The 20,216-nt window shown below is 43.8% G+C and overlaps 1 protein-coding gene across 3 annotated transcripts in view; it reads left to right on the forward strand.

Moving 5' to 3' along the window:
• The window catches only part of LOC111142172 (BLOC-1 related complex subunit 5), a 94,804-nt gene extending 81,992 nt beyond the window's left edge, over window positions 1–12,812 (forward strand). For 2 of the 3 annotated variants that reach the window (XM_022495176.1, XM_022495177.1), the window contains one exon: window positions 12,093–12,806. In XM_022495176.1, the coding sequence (XP_022350884.1) occupies window positions 12,093–12,323 (231 nt within the window). In that variant the 3' untranslated portion in view covers window positions 12,324–12,806. Of the gene's footprint in view, window positions 1–12,092 lie in introns of all 3 variants that reach the window. The other variant, XM_022495175.1, reaches the window with a different exon arrangement.
• The last annotated feature ends 7,404 nt before the right edge of the window (window positions 12,813–20,216 follow it).

A 20,216-nucleotide genomic window follows, 5' to 3' on the forward strand; every position in this document is an offset into this window, starting at 1 on the left:
CTTAGCAATCACACTGCTAGGTATTTACCAAAGAATGTGAAAATACTAATTCAGAGGGATACATGCACCCCGATGTTTATAGCAACATTATCTACACCAGCCAAATTATGGAAACAGCCCAAGTGTCCATCAATTGATGAACGGATAGAGAAGATGTGATGTATATATAATGGAATATTACTCAGCCATAAAAAAAATGAAATGCCATTTGCAACAACATGGATGGAGCTAGAGAGTATTATGTTAAGTGAAATAAATCAGAGAAAGACAAATACCATATGATTTCCCTCATGTAGAATTTAAATAACAAAACAAAAGAGTAAAGGCAGGGGTGAGAAAAAGGCAAAGCAAGAAACAAACCCCTAACATTGAGAATAAACTGATAGTAATCAGAGGGGATGTGGGAGGGGTGGGTTAAATGGGTGATGGGGATTAAGGAGGGCACTGGGGGTGAGCACCCCATGTTGTACGTAAGTGCTGAATCACTATATTGTAAGCCTGAAACTAATGTAACACTGTATGTTAACTAACTGGAATTTTTTTTTTTTATATTTTATTTATTTGACAGAGAGAGATCACAAGTAGAGAGAGAGAGAGAGAGGAGGAAGCAGGCTCCCCGCCTAGCAGAGAGCCCGATGTGGGACTCGATCCCAGGACCCTGAGATCATGACCTGAGCCGAAGGCAGAGGCCCAACCCACTGAGCCACCCAGGCAGCCCAACTAACTGGAATTTAAATGAAAACTTAAATTTAAATTTTATTTAAATTAAAAGAAGAAGGTGCCTCTAGTCAGGAGTGAGATTAATAATGTGCCATTAAGGGGTCAGTTTAAGAACAAACAAGGAAGGTTCTGGGAGATTGCTGAGAGCTCGACTTAAAGGTACCTCTCACTCTATTGTAGTGGTGCAGTTCAGTGGTTGTTAGTATGTTCACAAAGTTGTTCACGTAAAGCTACTGTCTAATTTCAGAATATTTTCATCACCCACGTAAGCTAGTGGTCACTCCCCATCCCTCATTCTCCTGTTTCCTGCCAGCAGCTAGTCTGCCTTCTGCCTTTACGGATTGCCTGTTCTGGACATCTCATATACACAGAATCATAAAATATGTGGCCTTTTATGTGGCCTTTTATGTCTGGCTTCTTTCACTTAACACGCTGTTTTCAAGGCTCATCTCTTGTCACTTAGATCAGTATTGCCTGCCTTTTTGTGGCTCAATCCTATTCTACTGTAGGGATATACATTTTGTGTATCCATTCATCCACAGATGGACATGTGGGTTGTTTCTGCTTTTTGTCTGAACAGTGTTGCCGTGAACCTTTGTGTGCGAGTTTTTGCATGCACATCTGTTGTAGTTGCCTTGTGCATTTACCTAGGAGTGAAATTGCTGGAGTCTCTGGTACTTCTGTATTGAACTTTTGGAGAAACTGCCAAACTGTTTTTGAAGCAGTGCACCATTTTACGTCCCCCTTGGCAGTGCCCGAGGATTTTAGTTTCTCCACATCCTCACTATTGTCTGTCATTTTATTTTCGCCATCTTAGTGAGTGTGAAGTAGTATCTCTTTGTGGTTTTGATTTCCAATTCCCTGATGACTAATGATGTTGAACATCTTTTCATGTACTTCTTGGCCATGTGTTTATCTTTGGAGAAATGAATTTGCAACAGCAAATTCTGCCCTTGGAATAGTACTGATTTATATGGCTATGCTAATGCTCTCTAATCAGGGGAATCGATAGTTTTGGTACTTAGAATTTGTAGAAAGGTGAAGCTTTTTGTAAAACACTGAATTATTTCCAAAGAAGGATGTCTGTCCAAAGGAAAAACAAAGCTGGGGCTAGATTTGGAATATGGGATGAGGGGCAGCCGGCCCTTGGTTAGCTGCCTCAGCCCTTCATGGCCTCTGCTTCCCACCCCCATAGTCCTAAATTGATCTCCTTGGGAAGCAGGAACTTAAATGTAGAATGAACACAAAGAAAGTGAACTATTTATTGAGACCAAATAAAAGTTGACCTTGACACCTAAGTTAACTGAGAGGCATCATTACCTTAAAAACTGAACTGTACTTTTTTTTTTTTATTTAAGATTTTTAAATTTATTTGACAGAGAGCACTAGTAGGCAGAGAGTCAGGCAGAGAGAGAGAGGAGGAAGCAGGCTCCCTGCCGAAGCAGAGAGCCCGATGCAGGGCTCGATCCCAGGACCCCCGGGATCACGACCTGAGCCGAAGGCAGCGGCTCAACCCACTGAGCCATCCAGGCGCCCCCTGAACTGTATTTTTAAAGGGTGGGAAAGACATGACTTTTTTTAATGTCTCATTGAGTTCTTAAGCAGTCTTTATATTTTAAAGATTTTATTTTATTTATTTGAGAGACAGAGCAAGAGAGAGCACAGTGGGAATGAAAGGGAGAAGCAGGCTCCTCACTGAGCAGGGAGCTGATTTAGATCTCCATCCCAGGACCCTGCGATCATGACCTGAGCTGAAGGCAGACGCTTAGCTGACTGAGCGATCCAGGCCACCCTTAAGCAGTCTTTTAAAACATTTTTTTTTTTTAAACTTAAGTCACTAAAAGCTGGGAAAACAAGAGTCTGTTGATCATATAAACTTGAATTTTGTTAACTGTGGTACACAATTTACTAATTTTTCTTCTGATCTGTGAAAAAGTCATTAAACTACTTTTGATCTTCTTGCACATAATCTACAATTAAGATTTTAAGAATTTAGAAGATGTACAGTATCTTTTGAAGCTCTTACTGTATTATACATCTAACTTAAAACTATAGGCCTTTTTAGTGTGTACCACTACTTTGAAAAGATTACCCTTACTTTGAAAAGGAAGTTACATTGAGCATCTCAATATCTTACATAAGATGACTGACCTGTGCAAAACCAGGATCAAAGCTTATTTTATCAGGAAATGTTTTTAAAGATTTTATTTTTTCTACACCCATTGTGGGGCTCGAAACCACAACGCAGGACCAAGAGTTGCACAGTCCACCAACTGAGCAGGCCAGGGCACCCCATCAGGAAATTTTATGTAACAAAATTTTTGAAGGAATGGACTCCTGTTGGAGAAGCTCTCCTGCTTGCTTTCAAAATATTTTTTAAAAATATATATAGATGCATATACACCTATATATTTTTTTATACCTGTTTATTTTACCATAAACAGTGGTGGGAGTTACTCATTCTCATGGCAGAACATATAAATCAAAAACACACGGAAGGACTTTTAGGTAAATAATGATTTTAGTTATTATATAGTGTGAAATATTTCTGTCAGGAAACTACAAGATGAATAATGTGACTCTGTTTTAAGTTTTTCAGTAGCAAGAATTTGGAACAAAAATAAAACAAGTCAGCAAAAAACACAATGGTAAATTGTCATCTGAGTGATTGTGTAAGCCTTAAAGATAGTTAATGTACGAGAGCGATGAAGCAGAACAGTAAGTTCTCCCACCGTTACAACAAAGATATATTGTGTCTATTGGATACCTCAAAATATTTTTTTGCCTGCCCATATTTACTAAATCTCTTTTTTTTTAATCTTTTTTTTTAAAGATTTATTTATTTGACAGAGATCACAAGTAGGCAGAGAGGCAGGCAAAGACAGAGGGGGAAGCAGGCTCCCTGTTGAGCAGAGAGCCCGATGTGGGGCTCGATCCCAGGACCCTGGGATCATGACCTGAGCTGAAGGCAGAGGGTTAACCCACTGAGCCACCCAGGTGCCCCTTTACTAAATTTCTTACCCTGTTTTTCCATTTGTCATGAAAAGGAGTTTTTAGACACAGTTTCTATTTCAATTCACATATATGTTATAATTTATGGTGCTCTGTTTTTCTGGGGGCTATTATAGGCTTTTTGTACAAGTTATCTCATTATTCCTCACATCAGCCTTCTGAAATAGGTACTGTCATTATGCCCAATTTAAGTGTGAGGAAGCTAAGGCTCAAACAGTGTAAGTGACTGGTTCAATCACAAAGATAGGGGTGCCTGGCTGGCTTAGTAGAGCCTGAGACTCTTGATCTTGGGCTCATGAGTTGAAGCCCCATGGTGGGCATGGAGATTACTTTAAAAGAAAAAAAAAGTTACAAAGGTAATCAGTCATATGCAGAACCAAGATTTTTTTTTTGTCCATGTTTTATTTTTTTTTTATTCAGGAGTTATTTTATTATTGGTAAGCTCTTTTTTTCCCCCATTTTATTTTCAGTGTTAGAAAATTCATTGTTTATGTACCACACCCAGTGCTCCATGCAATACGTGCCCTCCTTAATAGCCACCACCAGGCTCACCCATCACCCCAACCCCTCCCCTCCAAAACCTTCAGTTTGTTTCTCAGAGTCCACAGTCTCTCATGGTTTGTCTCTCCCTCCAATTTCCCCTAACTCACTTCTCCTCTCCATCTCCCCATGTCCTCTGTGTTATTCCCTATGCTTCACAAGTAAGTGAAACCATATGATACTTGACTCTCTGCTTGACCTACTCCACTCAGCATCTCTTCCAGTCCCGTCCATGTTGATACAAAGGTTGGGTATTCATCCTTTCTGATGGAGGTATAATACTTGATAGTATATATGCAACCACCTTCTTTATCCATTCATCCATTGAAGGGCGTCTTGGTTCTTTCCATAGTTTGGTGACTGTGGCCATTGCTGCTATGAACATTGGGGTACAAATGGCCCTTCTTTTGACCCCATCTGTATCTTTGGGGTAAAGACCAGTAGTGCAATTGCAGGGTCATAGGGTAGCTCTATTTTTAATTTCTTGAGGAATCTCCACACTGTTTTCCAAAGTGTCTGCACCAACTTGCATTCCCACCAACAGTGTAAGAGGGTTCCCCTTACTCCACGTCCTCTCCAACACTTGTTGTTTACTGTCTTGTTGATTTTGGCCATTCTAACTGGTGGAAGGTGTTATCTCAGTGTGGTTTTGATCTGAATATCCCTGATGGCTAGTGATGATGAACATTTTTTCATGTGTCTATTAGCCATTTGTATGTCTTCTTTGGAGAAGTGTCTGTTCATGTCTTCTGCCCATTTTTTGACGTGATTATCTGTTTTTTCTGAGTGTTGAGTTTGAGGAGTTCTTTATAGATCTTGGATATCAGCCCTTTGTAGTATCATTTGTGAATATCTTCTCCCATTCCGTGGGTTGCCTCTTTGTTATGTTGACTGTTTACTTTGCTGTGCAGAAGTTTTTGATCTTGATGAAGTCCCAGAAGTTCATTTTTGCTTTTATTTCCTTTGCCTTTGGAGACATATCTTGAAAGAAGTTGCTGTGGCCCGGGATTTTGACCCAGTTCTGACGCCACTGTCTTCATCTGCAAGCTGTATGTAGGTTGTTATGAATCTCGAATGATTACTCAGCCTCACCTTAATTTTTTGTTTATTGTGTTGCTTCCATAGAAGGCTGGTCCTTGCAGAGTGACTCTCACTCAGTTTGAGCTTAGGAATGCCTTCAGATATCTACATAGGTCATTTGGAGGGTCTGAACAGTAAGTTCACAGCTGAGGTAAAAACCTAAACGTCTGGCTAAACCTTTGGGAAGTGGACTACTGAGAATTTAAGCCAGTGGGTCTGAAAGCAATGGAGTCTGCCACTCCAGCTCAGTCAAGACAGAAGTTTCCATGAAACAGGTCTCCTGAGGTTTGATGTGCAGTGTTATGAATAGCCACTTCTCATTTGGCAGCAGTAAATATTTAGAGACAAGGAATGGGATTTAGGATAGTCTTGGACATGAGCTAGAAGCCTCCAGAGTGATTTAAGGACTGACTAGAATTTTTTCCCTGCCACACTGTGTCAGAGCTTCAGCAAGGGAGTTCTATTGAGACAACTGTTTGGTTAGCATCTAGTCACTCTTTTTGTTCCTGTTCCTCTTTTTTTTTTTTTTTTTTTTTTTAAGATTTTAAGTAATCTCTACATCCAATGTGGGGCTTAAACTCACAACCCTGAGATCAAGAGTTGCATGTTCAACCGAGACCGCAGGGCAGCCCAATTTTTCCCTTGAACTGTAGTCCAGTTTACTTAATAGTGCCCATAGGTGCAATCCTCAGACAAGTTTTATATACTTTGTTGTATATACAGACAAGTTGTATATACTTTGAATTCTTTGTCTCAAGAGGGTCAGATTCCATGTCCAGATGATCTCCTGGAGGATTCTTCACTGACCCCTTCTCCCCTACCTTTCTTTTTAATAAACTCAGTTCATATTCAAATAATCAGTTGGAGGCTTACTTTCCTGGAGGGGGTCTTAATTCTCCTTTTAACTATCTTAAAAGCTGTTTTTTTCCCTTTAGAAAATCACTTAGTGTTTTATTTATTTTTGTTTTAAAGATTTTATTTACTTATTTGACAGAGAAATAGAGAGCACAAGTGGGCAGAGCAGCAGGCAGAGCGAGAGGGAGAAGCAGGCTCTCTGCTGAGAAGGGAGCCTGATGTGGGGCTTGATCCCAGGACCCCTGGGATCATGACCTGAGCTGAAGACAGCTGCTTAACTGACTGAGCCACCCAGGCGCCCTCAGTTAGTGTTTTAGTGAGACAGAAGCCCCAGGGCAGTACTCTTAAAAATATCCCAAATTTGAATTTTTTTCTTTCTTTCTTTTTCCAAAGATTTTTTTTTTTTTTTTTTTTTTTTTTTTTTTGAGAGAGTGAGCATAGGGCAGGAGCAGGGAGTGGCAGAGGGAGAGAGGATCTCAGACTCCCCACTGAGTGCCAAGCCTGACAAGGCAGGGCTCGATCTCAAACCCTGAGATCATGACCTGAGCAGAAATCAAGAGTCAGATGGTCAACCAACTAAGCCACCCAGGTGCCCCTGGATTTTTTTCTTAATATTGGGTTGTAATAATTCTTTACTTATTCTGGATGTCTATTATCAGACATACGTATTGTAAATATTTTCATTCAGTCTGTGGCTTGACTTTTCATTTTCTTCATGGTATCTAAGAAAAGTTTTAAATTTTGACTAAGATTCTTTGCCTACTCCAGATGGCAAAGGTTATTCTCCTGTTTTCTTTTTAGAGGTTTTATAGTTTTAGCTATTATGTTTAGGACTGTGATCCATTTCATGGTACTTTTTGTGTATGGCTTTAAGTGTAGGGGTGTAGATTTGTTTTTTTCCATATAGATATCTAGTTGTTCTAACACAAATTATTGAAAAACTTTACCTTCCCCACTGAATTATCTTGGAACCTTTGTTGAAAAAAAAAATAGTTGACCACATATATTTAGACCTATTTCTGTACTCTCCATTCAGCTTCATTGATCTGTGTGTTTGTCTCTATGCTAATATCACACTATCCTGATTATTGTAGCTTTATACTGTCTTGAAATCAAATACTGTAAGTCTTCAAACTTTGGGGTTTTTTCAAATTCTTTTGGCCATTTTATGTACCCAAAATCAGTTTATCAAATCCCTGTGAGAAATTCCTTCTAGAATTTTGATTCAGATTGCAGTTGACTCTTGGCAAGAATTGATATCTTAATGATATTGAATCTTTCAATCCATGAACATGGTATGCTTACCATTTTCTGAGATCACCTTTAATTTTTCACAGCAGAGTTTTGTATTATCAGTGTATAGGTCTTGTAGATATTTTGTTGAATTTTCCCCTAAGTAATTGTTCGATGCAATTGTAAATAGTTTTTTTAAATTATATTGTCTAGTTGTTCATTGCAAGTATATAGAAATATAATCAGTTTTTGTATATTGGCCATGTATCTTGCAACCTTGCTAATAAACTCACTTGTTAGTTTTATTAGTTTTTGGTAGAGTTCTTAAGATTTTTCCAAATACATGGTCATATCATCTACAGATGAGACCCTTTTATATATTCCTCTCTAGTTCCTGTGCCTTTTATTTCCTTATATTGATTTATTGCACTGGCTAAGACTTCTAGTACAGTGTTGAATAGAAGTGATGAGAGTAGACATCCTTGCCTTGTTCCCGATTAGAGAGAAAAGTATCCTTTATCATTGTGATGTTAGCTGTAGGTTTTACATAAATGCCTTTTATTATTAGGTTGAGGAAGTTTTCAGATTTTCAAAATTTTTCATAAATGAATTTGTCGAATGGTTTTTCTGCATGATTATATAATTTTTAACCTTTATTCTGTTGACATGGCAAATTACTTTGTTTCTTAGATGCTGAAAAGGCTTGCATCTTTGAGATAAACCTCACTTGGTTATGATGCATCATTGCTAGGTTTGATTTGCTAATATTTTGGATGTTTCTAACAGTGGACTGCCCAGATGAGCAAATAGGCTGTACTGTCCAAATAAGGTATTTGGAACAAGTTTGAGCACATTCTACAGATAAGTGATGTCTTAGTAAAGCCTGTAGTACACTGACAAATAATTTCACCTTCTGTTTTACTTGTCCTTTGAAGTCTCCTGCCATCAGAGACAGTATATGCATATGTAGGGCAACATAATGAGGTATGAATTTCAGAATAAACAGTGAGTTCCTTGATGGCAGGGAATTTATCTCATTCATTTCTACCAGGAGAAGATTAAATTCAAGTGGTGTTACAGAGGTCCAAAATCACAGTGGTTTATACAGAATGGAAATTTCTTTTTCTCTCACAGGCCTGGTACTACTATCAGCCACAAAAGTCCTCATAGACCTAGTCTTCTAGCTCACTGCTCTACCAACCCTAGGATGTGACCTTACTTATTCTCGTGGTCTAAGGGGGCTGCATCTGCATTCCTACAGGAGCAGAGTGAGGGAAGGGATGAAGGAGTAGGAGCAGGGTGTATGCCAGCTGAGTTTTAAGGAAGATACCAGAAGCTGCCCTGAGAGACTTCCACATATATGTACCACTGACTAGAACTTAGTCATGTGGTAATAGCAAGGCGTGGGTTTTGAGGCAAGGGTTGTGGAAAATAAGCAGTCATTCTCTGTCTGTTGGAAAATCTAATAGTTTTTTTTCACTTACATGGTTTTTCTGAAAGTTCCTGAAACAAAGTTATTTGCATTATTTTCCTTTCTGGGCCTGTTTTCTGGAAGAACCAAGATAACATTAACAAAGACAGTGGAAAAGAAAAGTCATGTTAACGTACAGTAAGCTGTGTGGGGTACAGATAGTGTGGTTCTCAGTATCTGTGTCCCCAGGACTTTGCAGATGGCACACCGTAGTACCAGCATAGGTCTGTTGACTGTCTATATTATATATCTGCTTCCTCATTAGAATCTTTGCACCAAAAATAGAAACAGGAAAGGTGAATAAGGATATGTTCCAGATGGTCAAAATGGTAAGATTCGGAATTGCATTAGATGCCGCCTCACTGCCTTAGAGTCGGGTGTGCGGGGAGAGTCAGTGCGCGCACGGGTGCAAGCAGGAGCTGTGAGGGAGCAGCTGCGGCGGTGACTCAAGAGAGCAAAGGGCAGGGATGTGAGAAAAAGGCATCACTCGTTATGTTACACTTCCCCAGATTTTAAAGTCTTACTTGCATGCGAGACTTTTCTGGCAGCAGTCAGAAGGGCAAAAGGTTTAAAAGGCGATATCTCCATCATGCGATTCGATGTGCTTTAATGCCATGCTATGGACCAACTAGAATGGCATGCCCAATAATGGTGCGCTCTCTTGCTCGGGGAATACAGCTAAAAGGAAGATGCTAGACTGAGGAGGTCTCTGTTCTAGTTTTGCTTCTGTCGCCGTGAGACCTCACAGGTCACTCAGCTTGAGGTTTCCTCCTCTGTGGTTTTTTCCTCCATGGACTGTCAGGGAATTGACTCTCAAGAGACATACTGTCCATATGTGTCAACGGCGTGCTCGAATTATGTGTGCTCACCCAGGCACTAAACATGGAGTGGCTTGGACAAAAGCTCTGGATACATCAGACATGGGCCCCAGTCGGATGTGGAAATGTGTGGGCAACTATATGTCATTGGAACAAATGCCACTGTCTGGTCAAGTATACATCAGGAGGGAAGTGGTTGATTGCCAAGGACCTAAGACAAGACAAGTTAGAGTCTTGAAGGACATTTCACATAAACTTCACAGGTGTTTGGTCTGGTAGAGTTGGGTGTGGGGAGCACAGAAGCGCCCAAGCCAAGTGAAATGGGATTACTCAAAATGGTGCCGAATGCTGGAGCTGGTGGTTTGGTGAGCTCTGCTGGTTCTTATGAGGAGTCCGGCAAGCTCCCAAGTCACCACTGTCTTTTGGAAGGTGGAGTGTTTCTAGGTGCGGGCCTGAATTGCCATTCTGAAAAGGCCCAGTGGTTGATTCTTAGAAATGCTATAATTTACTGGCCCACTACCTGAAAGTGCTGGAATGACTGAACAGGGTTGCAGAGAACCATCTGAGGGTATAAACTGCTTCCACAGTGTTGGGAGGTGGTGGTTTCCTTCCCTTGCTCTTCTCCCACAAGCTGGGTTTTGTTTGTTTTTTTTTTTTTGTCCCCTGAGCATTTCAGAACAAGTGATGAAAGAACCAGCATAGAACAAACAAGCATGAAATTCTTCTAACACCTCCCTTACTCACCATCCTTCTCACCGTCCCCCCCAACACACACACACACAAACACGGTATAAAAATAGGACTGGTTATTTTTCATGGGGCTGGCTTTGGTTTCCTCCTGTTTGTTTCATTTGGTGTTGTGTTTTGTTTTGTTTTGTTTTGTTAGAGGGAGGGGAGGGGCAGAGGGAGAGGAAGAATGAGAATCTCAAGCAGGCTTCAAGCCCGGCACAGAGCCCAGTGTAGGGTTCAGTCTCACAACCTTGAGATCATGACCTGAGCTGAAACCAAGAGTGGATGCTTAACTGACTGAGCCACCAGGAGCCCTGTGATTTGGTTTTTATCCACCATTTCCAGAGGCTCTGGTAGCATGTATTGGGTGCCTGCACTTTGCTTGGGGCTGGGGGTTGGGTAGGGTCGTGCTCCTGGAGTGGACAAGAACAGGGGCTGATACAGCATTTGAACTCAATTTAAGGGTAGAAATTGGAGTCTTGGTAGTTTGTTTCTTCCCTACACAGGAGGGGTGGGTGTAGCCACCTGACAGGCTTTAAGTTCCCTCCCCTTATTTTTATCCAGGTGATAGTTTCCAAAAAACTCCCCCAGGGGAAGAAAATAGTCACAAAAGGGGAGCACAGAGCCTTATAACATTTGTTTAACCAGGGGAGAGAGTGCAAGGAGCGGTATGCCTCACAACAGTGTGGTGAATGGTGTGGACTTGCGCCTTGGCTGTCAAAGAGAGCCAGCCCTTTCCCTGCACTTGTCCCCAGGGGCCACCAGCCCGCAGCCATTCAAGGAAGATGGGGAGGAATGACACCTGTGTTGTGAAGCTCCTCTGAGCCATGCCAGGTCCTGTGCTGGGAGTGTGCTCTCACTCTGTCCTCACAGTTGGGGAATCATTTCCCTGGTTTGTTATTTTTTTAAGATTTTATTTATTTGAGGGGAGCCTGGGTGGCTCAGTCATTAAGTCTCTGCCTTTAGCTCAGGTCATGATCCTGGGGTCCAGGGATCGAGCCCCAAATCGGGCTCCCTTCTCAGTGGGAAGCCTGCTTCTCCCTCTCCGCTGGCTTGTGTTCCCTCTCTCACTGTGTCTCTCTCTCTGTCAAATAAATAAAATCTTTTAAAAAAAATAAAAAGATTTATTAGAGCATGAGCAGGAGGAGCGGCAGCAGGAGAGGGAGAAGCAGACTCTCCCCACTGAGCAGGGAGCCCGAGGCTGGATTCTAGGACCCCAAGATCATGACCTGAGCTGAAGGCAGATGCTTAACCATCTGCCATCTGAGTGACCCAGGCTCCCCGAGTTCCCTGTTTTTTGGAGATGTGCAAAAAAGGTAAGTATTATCAACCCCAGTGGCAGAGCCACCTTGAAATTCTGGTCTAATTTCCAAGCCCAGGATTCTTTATGTAGAGATAGAGAAAAAAAATCTGAGGGTTTCCACAAGGTGTCAGTGTCTCGGAGCCCTCTGCAGAGGTGACCATGGGGCAGCAGGTGAAGAGGGGTGGTCAGAGGGAGATCTTCCATCACCAGCGCTTCCTGTAAGCGGACCAGCCTCCGTTTGGCCTCAGGGACTCCTGCTGGATACCTGGTCCCCTGGAGAGGACTTGGTTCAACTAGGTTTAATGCGTTTCCTTCTTTTCTCCCTCTGCAGATGGATTTGTCTGTGGAGACGCTCTTCAGCTTCATGCAGGAGCGCCAGAAGAGATACGCCAAATACGCAGAGCAGATCCAGAAAGTCAACGAGATGTCAGCCATCCTCCGCCGCATCCAGATGGGCATTGACCAGACGGTGCCCCTGATGGAGCGGCTCAACAGCTTGCTGCCGGAGAGCGAACGCTTGGAACCCTTCAGCATGAAACCAGAGAGGGAGCTCAAGCTCTAGGGCTGCCACTCCCCTCCGGCCGGCTGGGCGCTTGCTCTCTGGTGACAGAGCCAGTCACTGCCCCTGGGGCCCGAGGCCCAGGAGCTGACTGGATCCTAAAGCCGCGTGGAGGCTCTGGGACTCTGGGAAGGGGTGTGTAGCGGTCAGGCTGGCCTGAAAATCTGATCCTGCACCACCTACCCCTTTCCTTGATGCGTTTTTCCCCTTGGCAAAACGAACCAAACTCATTCTCGGTGCTAACCGAATTTGGAGTATCTGAATTATTAGAAATTTCTTGCAGAACTCTATGTCGGGAATTTTTTATTTTGTTTAGATTTTCTTTTTTTTAATTGAGAGTGTATATTGTCAAGTCTAGCTTGCAGAGTGAAAATATGGAGAGAAGGGGAGAAATGGTTTAAGAAGCTCTGTGTCCTCAAGGCCTTCATGAAATTTTACTCAGTAGGCTTTCTGGGTTATGAATTGTAAACATAAAGAACTAATTTAATCCAAGTCTCGGTGTTGTTACTGTTCCTGCCCTGTTGACATCATGTCAGGTCTTTATCTGGGGCACCCTGTTCCTGCCGCGGTGGAACACTGGTATTTTTGTTGTGTGCTGGGTTATGGTGTCCCTTGTGTGTCGTCATTGGAGACTGAGGACTTCCTTTGAACACCCTCATTGGGCTCATCTCCCACTGATAACTGGTTTCCTTAATGCACACGTGGTTTAGGTTTCCTCACATTACATCAGCACTGGCAAGACTCCAGTTTCTGTGACAAGGTTTTAACCCATACTGATTTTACTAGCCTGGTAAACCTCCGGCGTGGTCAGGCTTTGAAATGCCTGCAGCAGGCGTGTGTCGAGCCCACTTGCTCTGCCTGACGTTGTGCCCTGACTACAAACAGGCCTCTGGGGTCCCGGCCCTCCTTTTCTTCAGAGAGGAAACTCACAGTGCTGCTGAGCTTCTGTGGAAGTTTAGGAAAGGAAGCCACCTGAGTAACCGCAGGAGTGTTTAGTGCAGGAGTTTGCACCTCAGAGCTGTCCCCAGGGAAGAAAGGCTAAAGATGCAAAGAAACAGAATGGAGCACCAGGTGGAGGCAGGCACATCGTGACCAGGAGCTGGGAATATGGGGAAGCCTCTGGGCCAGGACATCCTGTCAGGACTCGCCTTGTTCCCCTTATTAAATCCCCAAACTTCTGAAGGTGTTTTGAGATATCAAAAACAGGCTTTGGTAGCTTTATAACCTTAAAGTCGATCCTTTTAGCATATCTCTGGTAAACGTGATCTGATTCTAGTCTCGGATTTTAAATAGATACTATTTTGTAAGATTCTTAGAACCCAGAATAAAACATAGAACCTAAAATAATTGAATAACAAAAACTTGAGCATTCGAAGCTAAGTGGGGAAAAAAAAAATTCAGACACAGGAAAAAAAAAAAAACAGCTTCCAGGATTTTCAAAGGAACAGCCAAAGAATATCAAGACTCTTCATCCCTCTGAGCTGGAAAGAGCAGATGGACACCAGAGCCCAGGGAAGAGGCCAAGGCGGCATCCCCTTCTTTTAGCCGGTGACTTCCCATGTCTGCCTTCCTGGGGACTGATGCCTTCCTCTGCCCAGTAGGAAGGCGGCCTAGAGGTGTCCAGCCTCAGGAGATAAAGTGGTGTGAGGGAGTTGTGGGGGACTCGGAAGCCACAAGCTGGGGAGGGAGGAACTCTCCCTTGAACCTCTGTTGGGCCGCACTGGTGAAGGAAGTTTGTGTTTCTAATGCCTTTTGATGGTCGGGATTTTACTGGGTCTTAAACATTTTCTAGAGGAATTTATTCAGGGGTACAAATCTGGAAAGATGTTTTGTTTCTTAGAAACCTATTAATAGTAAGGTTATTTTAGGAAATGTCACGGAGGGGAGGGTGGTGATATTTAGTGAATGTGTCCTCCCCCTGCTGAGGCACAGTACCCCTTCTATTATGTTCCACATTTCCATGTGATTGAGGAGCTAGTTCTGAGCTCTGTTCTCATCCACTCATCTTTCTCCCCACCCCCCCCGCCCCGTTTCATGTGGTTCTTCACTTTTCTATACTGTTTTAATATAATTTCACAATATATTTTAATATCCCTTGTAGCCAGATTAGGTGCTACCCGTGCTTATTACTGCTTTTTCCTTTCTTTAATTTCAAACCAACAGAAATTGAGTTTCAAAAAAATAATTCAAGGAATACTTCTATTCCCCTTTGCCAAGACTGGCAGGAAGTGGCTTTTTTAAGCCATCACCATCATTGTGTTTTCCTGAGTTCCTGGAGTGTGCACATTGCAGATCCCCACTCTGAACATGGGCGTGCTTGCAGCTTTCCGGGGATGAAGAGCCGTAAGAGCAGCTCGGGGGTCAGGCGCCGTTCCCATCACCACACTTAGTGTAATTCATAAATTAAAGCACAGAGCAAATAAAATGAGACGCAGACCAAGCCCCCCTGAGGACGGAGCTCGCTCACTGTGTTTCAACAGTTCATGGTGAGAGTGTGGCAGGAGGGTGGACTGACCACGGCATGAGAATATTCTCAGCCAGCCAGCCGGCTTGCCACCCACCTCAAAACCCAAGTCTTCTTATAAAGAAGTTAGACGGGGGTGCCTGGTTGGCCCGGTCAGTACAGCATGCGACTCCTGGTCTCAGGACTGTGAGCTCAGGCCCCATGTGTAGAGGGAGTAGAGCTTACTGGGGAAAAAAAAATTTTTTTTAAAAGTTAGACAAGGGACGCCCGGGTGGCTCAGTGGGTTAAAGCCTCTGCCTTCGGTTCAGGTTATGATCCCAGAGTCCTGGGATCGAGCCCGCATAGGGCTCTCTGCTCAGCAGGGAGCCTGCTTCCTCCTCTCTCTCTCTGCCTGCCTCCCTGCCTACTTGTGCTCTCTGTCTGTCAAATAAATAAATAAAATCTTTAAAAAAAAAAAAAGACAAAATGATAATAATAACTTGCATTTGGGTCCTAAGTACTGAGGCTCCTCATTACTGGGTAGAAGCAGAGAAGAACAATAGGCAAATTCAGTATTTTTTTAGAGAATTCTAGTGAGTGTTTATGCTGTGTGGGATGGTTTTGCAGTGTTGTCAACTTGGCTGAGCTGAACTGTTTTCCACAATCCCTGTTTGTTTCTGGTTAGGGTTGGCCACGGGAGCCACCTGCATGAAATCTGGAAGTGGACAGAAAGCAGCAGCCCTGTTCCCTCGCCAGAGGTTGCCGACTTCAGGCCCCACTGCATCTCAGGCTCCGGTTCAAGGACTGCTGCCCTGTGCTGGGCCCAGCAACCAGGCTCATGGCCACTCCAGCTCCCACAGAACTCTGTCTTCAGTTCTTCCAAATCACGGGCCAGTTATGAATTGAGCTGCTCCTGTTAAGTCATTTGCAGGAGGGTGAGGCTTCAAGAAGAGGGGAAACTGGCGTGGGTCCTGGCAAGAGGCGGATGCCAGTTCCAGCCGGTTGCTCGCAGGCTGCAGCTGTCCTGGCTCTCTCAGATCACACTGCCACCTTCTTTCCCTACCGCCTGCCCGGTGACTTCACCTGCACCAGAAACAGCTCGACTGGGGCTCGCTTAGCAGCACCCGTAATGAAGTGCGCAAGGTCAGTCCTTCAACGCCCCTGCTCCTGATTCTGTGTCTGTCACTCCTAGTGTCCAACTTGACCTTTGGCAGATACCTTCATTTCCCTGAGGCTGTTTCCACTTCCCAGCAGTGTGAGCTGGGCTGGACAGGCTCTCGGGCCCCTTCCAGCTCCAGGATTCCACTTCTGTGACTTATACTCTAGCCACATCTTTACCTGTTGTCTCTGAGCAGTGGCCCTGTGTTTTGGAAGTGACTTCACATTCTGAGCTCCCAACAGAGCTTGTTTCCTTCTTTTTGTTTATTAGAAAATATCCAGTGATTCCTTTCTTTTGAGCATCTGTTTTGCTAATCTATCGATCTCTGCCTCTGTTATGTATGAACACTGTCAAACACGCCCCTATAAACTGCAGTGTCCTTGTTTGACTCATTGTAGTGGAAGTTGGTAGGAGCTGGCCTTCACCCCATGTCGTGTGTGCATGCCGGTTTATAGCGTGTGAGAGTGTAGATCTCATGAGAAACTATATAATTTGACATGTCACGTCTTTGTTGCCCTTAAAGTTCTGTCCTTAGGAACAGAATTTATATCTCTGTAGGGTCAGCACTGGATGAAATGTATGATAAGGATTCCATGCCCCGAGATGCAGAAGTGCACTCAAGGAACAAGGCGGGCTTTTTGTTTGTTGCAATCTCCTTCGCTTTTCCCACCGACCTATAAGGAGGGCACGTTACAGGGGTCCCAAACATGCAGTTTCCAAGGTTACATACACAAACGGTGCTGGGGGACTGACATGGGGCCCCTGCTTCTGTGGATTTGTAGAACTGACTCAGCTGTGGCCGTTCCCTTAGCAAGTCCCAAGGCAAAACCAGGAATCTTCAGGAATGGAAGCTGGGAGCAAGCCTTGATTAATATTCTAGGGTCAGTGAAATTTGGTCTTCCCAATTTGTTTGTACCTCAGCTAAACCCAGATATATAGTACTCAGTAGGAAACTACTTAAAATGTTGCTATTAAAGATCAAAGGGTAGAGTGAAGTGACCATTCTTCTTCCTGGGGGATGTCATAGGTGTAAATTGTTCTTCGTGCCAAGAGAAAGAATTTGCTCTTCGTTCCCCTGCCCTTTGCTTCCTCAGTTAAGAACTGCATAGCACCCCCAAGGTCACTGCTGTTCACTAACGTGTGGTAAGCAGCACTGAATTTCTTGCACACACACGAGGGGAGTCGCTTCCATTCAAATGGCCCAACTCCAGAGGGGAAGGGTGACCGGATAACTTCCTTATTCTCATGCCTTAAACCAAAAAAATCAAAATTGTTGGCAACTAAACCCAGTTGCTTCCTAGTCTACCAGTAGCTCCTGTGGTGTGCTGATGTGTGTCCATTCCTGTCAGGGTCTTGGGCAGGGTCATCCGTGCCACTATGAGGCCTGATGGAATTTACTAGGGACTCTGTTCTCTTCACCAGTCAAGGTATCTTCCTACTGCGACCTTTTATTTTTATGATATAGTGAGCAGGATTCACGCTCAAAGCTTTGGTGAACCAAGTGCCTTAATTTCAGCCTTTGAAAGTGTCGGAATTCCCTCTAGCAGAGAGAACCCAGAGCACAGCTGAACTCACCCTCTGCGAGCTACCCTCTTTGCCTGGGACACTGTTCCCTCGAGGTCACAGCCCGCATTTCCCGTGGGACATTGTTTCCACGGACTTGACTGAGCTAGACCTAAAGGGGTGAAACTGGTTTTTACATAAACCCACTTTGTTGCCTGTGCATATAAACTGCAACAACGGGACTGACGTGTAAACATTTTCCAAGACAGTGAGATAATTTTCCAGTTGATTTTGCAAGACTTTGAAGATAAAACTGAATATAATTACGCTGTACAAGGAGCCATGGGCCCCACAGAATGCTAGAAATAACTCACTTCCCTCTTCCATTTATAGATGCAGGACAGTAATGTTCAGAGAAAAGCACCTGTACAAATGTTACTAGATCTAAAACGATTCTGCGTGGTGTCAGAAAACAAAACCAGATGGTATTAAAAATGGCAGTGACGGCTTTGACGTGAAAAGTTTCTGTCAACTAGTCCTGGTATGTACACCCTTGCCTTGCCATCTCTATCTTCCTTGTCTCCCCTTAGCCTGAGCCCTGGTCTGATATTCCTTGTCAAACTCATACCAGTCCTCCCATACTAGCCTGTTCTTACTGGCCTCTAAGAGGTCCCCAGATCTGTGCCCTTAAGTCGTAAGAGGCTTGGCCTTCAGGAGCTCCCAAGATCTGCACCTTCTCATTTGAAGCCTCTCCCTGAACACCTGCTCGCACACGCCGCCTTCCTCTCTGGAGGCAGACGTGCTCCCACTCCCTATGCTCTTCCGTCCTGTGTCTGCCTCTGGTTCTTTGCCAGGTCCAGGCCAAGGCCGCTCTTAGTCTTGGCTCACCCAGTACCATCCCTCTTGCTTTTAAATTTTCTTAAATTTAACTTCATCTCAGAAGCCTGTCCCAACCAACTTAAGTGACATCACCTGTGATTCTTATTCCAAGGTAATATGCTTTATTATGAAGCATATTTATGGAGGTAGTAAAATGCTTTATTCCTTTGATGAGACTAAGCTACTAGTCTCCTAAATTGTCCTGTGCAGTGTCCTTTATAAGCAGAGGGCTCCTGAAGATGTACATGGCAAGGATGGAGAACAGATCTTTAATGACTATTCCCCATTTTTCCTATAAGAATTATAAAACCATTTACATATACCATTAGAATGTGCCATGAATGTGCATCTGGTCGTTGTCTTCCCTATACGTATTCTCGGTTCAGTCAGTCGCAAATATTTACCAAGTGTCTAGGGCTCCCCACTGTAGTGTGCATTGGTACAGGCACTGAAGAACGAAGGCCAGCGTGGAACCGTCAGCCAAGGAGCTGGTGTTCCGTGGGAAGGACGGCACACGTACTGTATCTGGTGCCCTCACCACTTTATTTTGAGCTAAGTCCCCTTTGCTGTGGGAACAGCAAGACAGGTCCCACCACTGCCTCCTTCTGCAACTCGGATATTGTTCTTCCCACCAAAAGCTGCAAGGAGAGGTCCTTTTCTCATTTATGTATAAACAGGTACCAGTTTAGATTTTATTTCATATTAACATACATGAACATCAAAATGAGAAATGCACAATGTAACCATTCAACAGCATCTTACTCCAAAAGAACACTATATTCATATTAAACATTTATACAGTCTTCCCACCTCACTTTACAAATGTCAACCACAGTCCAGCCTTTCTCACACACAATCTAGTTTTGCTCTTTAGGAATCACGGTTCAGTGTCCTGCTGGCAGACTCCAGGGCGTGCCCTACAAGCCCCTACAGCAGAGAGCAGCCAGCCTCCCCACGCAGGGGCAGGGGCAGGGCTCGCCCCGGGGCCCCGCAGTCTCCGGCCAGAGAACTGTGTATCTGACATACGCAGTCGAGACCGAAGGCTGTAGGGCAGGACTACCTCACAGTCACGGGAAAGAAGGGGACCACGGCCAGGAGAAACCCCGAACGATGGAAGTCTCCCCCACAACCCTCCTGGGACAGACTTAACACTGGAGCTCTTGTTTTCATTTCTTAAAAATGTTCCACAGTTATGACCAGACTCTGGAGAACAAATGAGCTCTTCCATGCTTGGTGTATACAGAACACCTCAAAAATTACTCCTTGAGAATGTCTGATTACACCCCAGATTTAAATGTATGTGTTAAAACTAACATCATTTAACAGAACTTTTTCCATACAGGAACACTGAGCTCCCTATGCAGTGTCCTCTCTTCCTGCCTTCATTTTATACCCGGATCACAGCACGTTACCTGTGCACGAGCGAGCGGTTCTGTTACGCACTGCTTGGAATCACCATGAGCAAGTCCGTTCTGAATCACATCATTCATTCTGTGCTGGTTTCAGCAGTCATCATAGGAAACATGAAGTCACATCCTAGTTGAAGGACTATCCATTTCTCAAACACAGAAAAACCTGAGATATGAGTCAGCAACTAGCTACACTTACAGTAAAGAAAAATGACAACACCCCCACCCCCCCCCCCCCCGCAAAAAAAAAGCTGCTGACGTGAATTAAGGCTTCAAAAGAGGACCATACTGTAGCTGACAAGACTCAAGCCGGGAAGTTTAAAAGCAGGTATGTACTAATCACTTGTGTACTCTTAACTCCTCTATTTTCAGCTGCCAGGATTGAGTCCATACAGTGATTGTAGGTCAAAGACTGAGAGACCACCTTGGTCCCGCTCCATTTTGATATGTCCTTTCTACTAAAAAAAAAAAAAAAAAAAAAAAAAAAAAATGGCCAGAGATAC

Source organism: Enhydra lutris, unplaced genomic scaffold (genome assembly GCF_002288905.1).
Source record: "Enhydra lutris kenyoni isolate GAN:26980312 unplaced genomic scaffold, ASM228890v2 scaffoldscaffold7, whole genome shotgun sequence".
Classification (NCBI taxonomy): domain Eukaryota; kingdom Metazoa; phylum Chordata; class Mammalia; order Carnivora; family Mustelidae; genus Enhydra; species Enhydra lutris.